Below are 9,615 nucleotides of genomic sequence, written 5' to 3'. Positions count from 1 at the left end.
ATCTCAGAGTTTGCATACACATGTACAACACTGTGAACTTTCAGTCAGGCTTTGAGAATCCTTTACAAATCCATTTCTCACAACAATCAATCACAGAATGCTGCCATCACCTCTGTTCTAAAGAGAATAGGGATAAATGCACTCTTTAAAATAGGAATGGATATTTCTAAGAATCTTTTTGAAATATTTCTCCATAACTGGAGTTGAAAACCATCTGAATGAACTGCACCACATCAGAGGGAAGTCAAGGTAGAGCAATGGTTTGTTAGGAAACCTCTCGAGAATTCAGTCACAATTGAACTCCAAAGTTTCTGATATTGCTCATGGGTCCCACTGAGGGACACGACTGAGGAAGTGTCCCCAGGTTCCAGTTAGAGCAGGAAACTGGAGGCAGAGATGACAAGGTGTTGTGGGAAATGCTGGCATGGAGAGCTCTCAGGGCCTGGTGCATACAGGCTCAGAGATAAAGATGGATACAAGGTTTGATCTAAGACCTTGGAGAAAGCTTAGAGAATAACAGCATTAAAAGTAAAATAAACATAAAACAAGGATATAAGTTTATAGTTTAAGTAGAAATATGTTTTAAGCAAACAGAAATATATATTATGTAAGAAAAACGATATATTAAGTAAGATAGTAAAATATTTTAAAGTTTAGCAATAGAGCCTATTACAAAGCTAGTTAGAACCTGAAGATATATCAATGTAGGTTTGTGAAGTGTTATATGATTGGTTGAAAAACTACGCATTGCTGGAAAGCCAAGAAAAGCAAAGCAATTAATTAATTAATTAACTGGCGCAAAAAGACAGTAGCGAACTTTGTAAAAGTATTTGATTGGCTAAAAAACTAACATCAGGCATTAGAACTAAGAATTAGACAACTTCTGATGTTGTGGTGTTGGATAGAACACCTTTAATGCCTCACCCTTCCATAAGACTGATGCCATGAGGTAATAAACCCTCTTTTACAACATCTCTTAGTTGCCCCATCTCTTGTAATATTAATCTCCTGATAGGGATTTTTCAGACATCAGATATTTCTAATAAAATCAATGGCAATGTAGGAATAGCAAGTCTACCTCATTAAAAATCTGTAGGGACTGAGGGACACCAGGTCTACCCCATTGAAGTATATAGGGATTTAGGGAAACCAGGTCTACCCATTAAACTCAGGAAGGATTTTGTGGAAGTTTGGGGCTAAAATAGGGAAATCTGGGGGAAATGTTGGGTTGAATTTTGGCAATTTCCACTCCAGGATTGCAGCGCTGACGCTTTGGAAGTCCTGGATGAATTCCTGGAAGCCAATCCCAAATCCCTTATCCCACACTTGTGGTCCATGCTGGAGCTGTGCCTCCACATAAGGCAAAAAAATCTCCATTTTCAGCCCAAAATCTGGAAATTCTGAGCCCAACATTGAGATTTTTAACACCAAAACTGATGGGACATCAAGTCTATCCATTGAAGTGAATGGGGATCTAGGGAAACCAGGTCTACCCCATTGAAGCCATTTGGGAATTTCAGGGCACCAGATCTATCCATTTTTTGGGCTTGAGTGGGAAGGGTTACCGGTTAAACTGGGAGCACTGGGGGAAGATAAGAGAGGGCACTGGAGTTACTGCGAGCACTGGGGAAAAAGTGGGACCACTGGGAGGGATTAGTAGAGATAAATGGGGACAATCAGGACCCCATTGAAGTCAAAGGGGATTTAGGGACCCCAGGTCTACCCTGTCAAAACAATGAAGATTTTGGGACACCAGTGTTGGGGGGCCCCAGGGGTTTTGGGTGATCCAGATGTCCAAGGGGTACACAGGTGTATCCAGGTGATTTTGGGTGTGATCCAGGATATTTTTGGGTGGATCCAGGTGTATGCAGGTCATTTTTGGGGATGTCCAAGTCATGCTTGGGGCACTCAAGTGTCCTGACTCACCTTGACAGGCTGGGAGAAGACGATGGCCACCGTTGCATCCTTCTGGTTGACATGGACACAGATGAGCTGCAGCAGCAGGGGGGCTGTCAAGGGGCACCCCAACATTCAAGGGGTACCCCAAAACTGCAGGTGAGGTCCCCAGGGGTGGGAGGGAGCCCTGAGTTACCACGGGGGAGGATGCAGCACAGGTACACCCAGGCGCTTTGGTCTGTGGGGTCGGTGAAGACTGCGCCAGTTCCAGCTATGGGCGGGGCAAAGGGTGCGCCCCAAAATCTCAGGGGGGCAGGAGTGTCACCCAAACTGATGTGAGGAAAAACTTTAAGTAAGTTATAGGTATGTATTTTATTCAGCACTGAGGTTCATGGGGGATAGCCCCTCCGAAAACATGCACACCTTTGGCCACCTGTGCCTCTCTTTTTATTCTCTACAAACTAGGATTGCACAATGCACCTAATACATATTCATTTCCTTACCATGCCTGTGCCTGCTTCGTATTAAAATTAGCCCCATGCCTCTTTGTGACTGCGCACTGCTCCTTGTTGGTCGTTCTGGTGGTTGCCTGGAATGAAGTAAGCAGTCAACATCTCAGTTGAAGTTTTCACCTCACTTTCTTTGCCCAAGCCTATTTGGTCACTTTCCAGAACTTGAAACCAGTTTTTGCTGCCTCAGGGGTCTAAGGAGTCCCCATCATGTGGAAGGGGCATCGCTCTTTCAATCCTGTTTGCACATTCTTGGCCCTCTAATCTTGAAGCCTTGCTCTGTCCTCCTGTTCTTGCAAAGACAGCAAATGTTAAGCACTCATAGAATCTTGTCAGCCCCCTTCTAGTTAAAGTATCCTCCTCTATTTTTACCCTTAACTCTTTAATTTTAATTTAAATTTTAATTCCCCATGTTTCAGTGTCACAATGGCTCCTTGACTCTATGGGCCCCACAGCTTCATCCTTGACCCTTGGTTCCATAGGGGTCCAGAGTTTCACAATGGTCCCCCTGATTCCATGAGGCACCAGAGTGTCACAATGGTCTCTTTGGTTCCATGAGGTTCCATGGTGTCTCCATGGTGTCCTTGGACCTGCATTGTCACAGCTGACCCACGGTTCCATGAGGTTCTGCAGTGTCACCGTGGTCGCTGTCAGAGGCTGGATGGGATCAATGTGCCAGACACCTCAGGATGAGCTGTCAATCAGTCACACAGTGGACTGGTGCTGACCCAGGCTCCGATTGCCCGAGCAATCACAAGTCCCACCTGGGGAGAGGCCCACAAAGGCCCAGGGGCTTAAAAAAACCACAGAGCACGTTCTCAGTCCATGGTCCATACCCTGCCTTCTGCTGTGGTCTGTGTCACACCAAAGGCAATGCTCCACACCTAACCCTGGAGCCCCATCTCCTGAGTGACGAAATGACCAGAAATCCCACCTGGGGAAAGGACCCAGGAAGACCAAGGAGAATTGAAGGCTGACCACTAGGCAAGCACATATCTTGACCCTACCTCCTCTTGGAATTTCTGTCTGAACACCACTGGAATCCAGGAGTTGGTAGCTGTGTGTGCTCATCTCTGTATCTTTTTTGTCTTTCTGCGTCAATTGTAACTGTATTAGCAAAATTGTTGCTTCATATCAATAGAAAATTGTACTTAATTGTTACAAATAAAAAAAGAAAGGAAATGGTTACACAAAGTAGATTAAATCCTCCAGATGTTCGGTGGGAGTATTTGAAGAAGGATGTAGGTTTGATAACAGCATCTAGAAATAAAAATCCTAAATTTAACCTTGTTGTTTGATTAATTGGGCAAGTAGAATATCATTCATAACAGTCGTCTTCCAAATTTTGAGTAACTTGGGGAAGGGGGATTGCTAGGCAGGGCTATTGGCTGCTGAGGTCCTGCCTGCTTCCCCCTCCCCCCAGCACAGCCAGACCGGCCTGTGGTGAGGCTGGAATGCTGCCCCTGATGAGTTTTCCAGAAACCACCGGGCAAGGGGGATGGGGAGCCATCGGCCCATGGGTGCAGCCTCTGAGTTCTAGCCTGGCTGTCGAGATCCTGGCCCCCCTCCCAGAGCAGCCCCTGTCCTTCTGGCCTGGGCCCCTGCTATCCTGGCCCGGGCCCCCAGCGCAGCGGCTGAAAATGTTTCCATCGTAAAATAGCTCTGGGCTGTGGCCCAGGAGAGACCGAATGTCCATCTGCAGGCCTGGGTCAAATATGAACTCTTTAACTGCCAAGAATGTGACTTACAGACACTTTGTCCTCTCTCCTGAGTGAAAGAAGAGGACCAAGATGAAGATATGCACAGAAACAGCATGAAAACACCAAGGTCAGACAAAAGGAAGAGTCAGGTCTCAGATGACAGAAGGAGGTGAGTCGTGGACTGAAATTTGTTCAAAGCTGAGGAGAAGAGACTCTTGTTTCCCTATATCTCATAGAAAATACATTATGGGGTGGATGAAATGTTTTAAGCGTAGACATGAGCAGAGGCATTTGTGCTAAAGAAAGCAGATATTGAAATGGCTGTGATCCCATGAGAAATTTGAATTGAGAGGAGAGAGATGAAGATCCCTGCTGTCTCCCAGGGAAGAGAAGAAGAAAGAACTCTGTTTTCAAAGATGAAGAGAACTTTTGTTTGAACTATTATAATCCTTGAAGTGTGCCCCATAAGTTGATATGGTCCTCAATAATATTTATGGGAAAACTGTAAATCGAGGAATGGACTTTTACACAGTGATCAGATTTATGTTCTCCCGGGTGGCTGATTCACTGTGACAGAGACCAGGAGAAAACTGTTTTCTTGTGGAGAAATCTCCATAGACTGAAGAGAAGTTCTCATCACTGAAGTAAATTGGTGAAAGGCTATTTTTAGAGATGGTAAATTGACTGATCTGTTTCTGTACGTTATCAGTTGAAAGAAAAGAAGTTGTGGAGGGGCGAGAAGGATTCTGAAAGTTTTAATCTGAGGTTGTTTTTTTCTTGTATTTTCTTGTAATAAAGTTTTTCTTTGTACCCTTTAAAGTTTGAGCCTGTTTTGCCTTCCTCCTAATCCTATCTCAAAGCAGGAAATGAGTAAATAATTCTAGTGGGTGCACTGCCAATATTGCCAACACTACACTGATGACAACCTTAAAACTGAACCCTTCTTTCTTGACCTCTTCAGTGTAGGAATTCAGTGAGGAAAACTCATGAATATTTGTTCAAAACACCCAATCAAGAAAAGCTCCTGGGAATAATTTAAGTTTTCAATTCTTCTGTAGTTAATTAGACAGAATTCAGAAGTGTATTCAAAGTGAATATACAATATTGAAAACAGAAAGAACAGTTTTGTGCTGTTAGGTTTTCTTTTCCTGTTTATTGAATGATATCATCAATGTCCAAATGATATTGACACCCATCACCTTCTAATGCAGTCTGAATATATATGAAAATAAAGACCCTTCATGCCTGACAATCTTTTGACACTTTGTCACCACCACCTCCACAGCATTTCCCTCATCCTCCAAGGGATCAGGAATGGTGTGGCCAACAGGACCAGGGCAGTGATTCTTCCCCTGTGCTCAGCACTGGTTGGGCAGCACCTCGAGTGCTGTGTCCAGTCTGGGCCCCAAAATTTAGGAAGGACATGGAGGAGCAACAGAGAAGGGCAACAAGGCTGGTGAGGGATGTGGAACACAAGCCCCGTTAGGAGAAGCTGAGGGAGCTGGGGATGTTGATCCTGGAGAAGAGGAGGCTCAGATGAGACAACATCAGTCTGTAGAACTCCCTGATAGGAGGGTGTAGCTGGATGGGGGTCAGGCTCTTCTTCCAGGGAACAGTGACAGGACAAGAGGACACAGCCTTAAGCTGCACCAAGGGATGTTTAGGCTGGACACTAGGGAATATTCTTCAGAAAAAGGGTGATTGGGAATTGGAATGGGCTGCCCAGACAGGTTTGTGAGTTGCTATCCCTGGAAATGTTTCAGTATAGACTGGATGTGACACTGAGTGCCATGGTCTGGGTGTTAAGGTTATGTTGGGTCACAGGTTGGACTTGATGCTCTCAAAGTTCTTTTCCAGCCTGGGTGATCCTGTGATGATTGTGACACTGCAGGGCCTTGGGGAAGCAAGGGACCATTGTGACACTGCAGGGCCTTGTGGAACTGAGAGGACAAGAGTGACACTGTGTACAACATGGCACCACAGAGCCAAGGGGCCACTGTGACACTGTGGGGCTACATGGAAGCAAGGAGTCCATGGTGACAGTCTGGGTCCTCGTGGAACCACAGAGGCCACAGTGACACTGCAGGGCCTTGTCGGACCATGCAGAGCATTGTGACAGAGCAGGACTTCATGTGATGATGGGGCCACTGTGACACTGCAGGGCCCATGGAACAAAGGGGACAGTGTTGCTCCTCAGGGACTCATGGAATGAAGGAAACGTTTGAAACCGTGGTGGCCCTTGGGACCAAGAGGCCATTGTGACACTGTGGAACCAAGGAGAGCATTGCTGCACTGTGAGACCTCATGGAACCAGGGATGCACTGTGGCACTGCAGGGCCAAAGGATACAAGCGACTTTGTGACACCACAGGGTCCCATGGAACCAGAGGGACATTGTGACAACTCATGGATTTGTGAGGCCTCCTGGAATCATGGAGACCATTATGACACTCCAGGGCCATATAGGACTGTGATGACACCAAGCTGGGAGTGAGTGTGGATCAGCTGGAGGGACCTGGACAGGCTGGATCCAGGGCCCAAATCCAACAAGGTGAGGTTTAACAAGACCAAGTGCTGGGTCATGAACTTTGGCCACAACAACCCCTGCAGTGCTCCAGGCTGAGAACAGAGTGGCTGGACAGCAGCCAGGCAGAAAGGGACCTGGGGACACTGATGTACAGCAGGCTGGACATGAGCCAGCAGTGTGCTCAGGTGGGCAAGAAGACCAATGGCACCTGGCCCGGATCAGGAATGGTGTGGCCAGCAGGAGCAGGGCAGTGATTCTTCCCCTGTGTTCAGCACGGCTGAGGCTGGACCTTGAGTCCTCATTCTGTTCTGGACCTCTACAATTTAAGAAAGACATGGAGGGGCTGGAGTGTGTCCAGAGAAGGTTAAGAAAGCTGGTGAGAGTTATGGAACACGAATCCTGTGAGCAGTGGCTGAGGGAGCTGGGGATGTTTATCATGGAGGAGGCTTAGGGGAGACAGGATGGTGTCAGGGCAAAGGTGGAACTTGATGTTTTCCAAGATCTTTTCCAGCCCTCCTGATTCTATAATTCTCTGAAACCACCCTTGGAGCAGTTGCAGGATGAACCCTGGGTCTCCTCTTCAGAAGGTTCAGCAGCCCAGGTCCCTCAGCTTCTCCTCACAGCCCCAAAGCCCATCCTGTCAGTCCTGCAGAGCCTCTCCAGCCCCTCCTCACAGCCCAGAACAGGGAGCCCCACACCCAGACATACCAGCCCAGATGTGCTCCCCTGGCCTGTGGTGCCTCTGGCAAGGGAGCAGCAAGAGGCATTGCAGGACCCTGCAGACAATTCCTGAAGCACTTGTAGGATGATCCTGCTCCCCAAGAGACATTACCATGTTGCCAGTTCAGGAAATGAAATGAGGAGTGGGGATAGAGAGGAAAGGGCAAGAAGGGATGGGCTGTTTGAAGGGTTTGGAACGGAGATGGGAAATAGGAACAAATCTGGACAAGGCTAAAGTAAAGAAAGCAAAGGTGAACACAAGGAAAATGCACAGGGCAGTTTGGGGGTGGCTGCCAGATAGCCCTGGCTCTAAGCAATGATGTCTGCAGTGGGACAGGAAACTCACAGCTCATGGGAACAAACTTTCTGACTGACTCCAAAGGCCACGACAAACCTGAGTGGTTTCCTCCCATCTCTAGCCCTTGCTGGCCCCAGGGGCTGATGGCATTTGTGCTCACTCAGCTCCATCTCCCCACAGCAGCACCATGGGGGTGCTGACGCCTGATCTGGCCTGAGGCATCAGTGCTGCCCCAGCAGTGCCCATGGCCTGTCCCTGCTGCAGCCCCGGCACTGCTACCCCCAGGGCTGTGCCCGGCCCCGAGAGCACTCAGGCCCTGCAGCAACATGAGGGGCAGGAGGGCAGCGGGGCAGTGGCACGGGAGCAGCACTGGCAACACCAAGTGCTGCTGCTGCTGCTGGGCACAGCTGCTGTGCCAGCACTGATCTGCCCCAGCTCTGCACACAGACATTGCTGCTGCAGCTCCAGAGAATGTATCAAAATGGGGATCTGCAGTGAAAACTTTGCTGGGAGATCCTTTAGTTCATTTAAGACCGCAACCCCACATTGTCGCATTTTGTAGGCACAGGGAAGGTGGAATGAAACCAAATGAGAAATGGCACAAACAGTGACATTTCTTCATGGGCAGTATTAAAAAAGAGGTAAAACAAGGTAAAAGAACCTCCAAAATGAAACCAAGAAGGACTGTGAAAGATGACTTTTATTACAAATGATTTGCATAAATTGGCCAGGAGTTTAATGTTTCTGAAAGCAAGCAGTCATCAGTCCCCACACTGCAGCCTTGAGCTCCTGGCTCCTCAGGCTGTAGATGAGGGGGTTCAGGGCTGGAGGCACCACCGAGTAAAGGACTGACAGGGCCAGATCCAGGGATGGGGAGGAGATGGCGGGGGGTTTCAGGTTGGCATATGTGGCAGTGCTGAGGAACAGGGAGACCACAGCCAGGTGAGGGAGGCAGGTGGAAAAGGCTTTGTGCCGTCCCTGCTCAGAGGGGATCCTCAGCACAGCCCTGAAGATCTGCAAATAGGAGAAAACAATAAACACAAAACATATGACTCCTAAACAAACACTAACAGCAATGAGCCAAAGTTCCCTGAGATAGGATTTGGAGCAGGAGAGTTTGAGGATCTGTGGGATTTCACAGAAGAACTGGCCCAGGGCATTGCCATGGCACAGGGGCAGGGAAAATGTATTGGCTGTGTGCAGCAGTGAATAGAGAAAGCCACTGGCCCAGGCAGCTGCTGCCATGTGGACACAGGCTCTGCTGCCCAGGAGGGTCCCGTAGTGCAGGGGTTTGCAGATGGACACGTAGCAGTCGTAGCACATGATGGTCAGGAGGAAATACTCTGTTGAAATGAAGAACATAAAGAAGAAGATCTGAGCCACACATCCTGTGTAGGAGATGTTCCTGGTGTCCCAGAGGGAATTGTGCATGGCTTTGGGCACAGTGGTGCAGATGCAGCCCAGGTCAGTGAGGGCCAGGTTGAGCAGGAAGAACATGGGGGTGTGCAGGTGGTGGCCGCAGGCTACGGCGCTGATGATGAGGCCGTTGCCCAGGAGGGCAGCCAGGGAGATGCCCAGGAAGAGGCAGAAGTGCAGGAGCTGCAGCTGCCGTGTGTCTGCCAATGGCAGCAGGAGGAAGTGGCTGATGGAGCTGCTGTTGGACATTTGTTGTGGCTGGACCTGGGGATCTCTAAGAAAAGTGATCATAGAATAGTTCGGTTTGGAGAGGACTTTCAATATCTCAGTATAGCCTGGGGCACTTTCTCCCCACTGCCTGCCCAGGGTTCTGCTGCCTGGAGCTGTCCCTGCCAGCAGCTGCTTCCCTCTGCCCAGGGTTATCTCCTGCCAGTGCTGTCAGAGCCCAGCCCAGTCCTGGGGGCTCAGCTCTGCCCTGCAGACCCCTCCCAGCACAGGGCACTGCCCAGGGCCAGATCTACCTCTGCAGGCTTTGATGGAAATGTCACAG

The 9,615-nt window shown here is 48.7% G+C and overlaps 1 protein-coding gene across 1 annotated transcript; it reads right to left on the bottom strand.

Moving 5' to 3' along the window:
* Nucleotides 1–8,384: 8,384 nt before the first annotated feature.
* Nucleotides 8,385–9,314, bottom strand: LOC130266727 (olfactory receptor 14C36-like). The gene has a single exon (XM_056515989.1). It carries the CDS (start codon nt 9,312–9,314, stop codon nt 8,385–8,387), a length of 930 nt encoding a protein of 309 aa, XP_056371964.1.
* Between the last annotated feature and the right edge of the window lie 301 nt (nt 9,315–9,615).

Source organism: Oenanthe melanoleuca, unplaced genomic scaffold, assembly GCF_029582105.1.
Source record: "Oenanthe melanoleuca isolate GR-GAL-2019-014 unplaced genomic scaffold, OMel1.0 S173, whole genome shotgun sequence".
NCBI classification, from domain to species: domain Eukaryota; kingdom Metazoa; phylum Chordata; class Aves; order Passeriformes; family Muscicapidae; genus Oenanthe; species Oenanthe melanoleuca.
Note: the sequence above shows the minus strand (reverse complement) of the source record. Positions and strands in the feature narration are given on the sequence as shown.

Bases quoted from the DNA above. Each gene is read 5' to 3' on its own strand.
- LOC130266727 (XM_056515989.1), bottom strand. From the start codon at position 9,314: ATGTCCAACAGCAGCTCCATCAGCCACTTCCTCCTGCTGCCATTGGCA.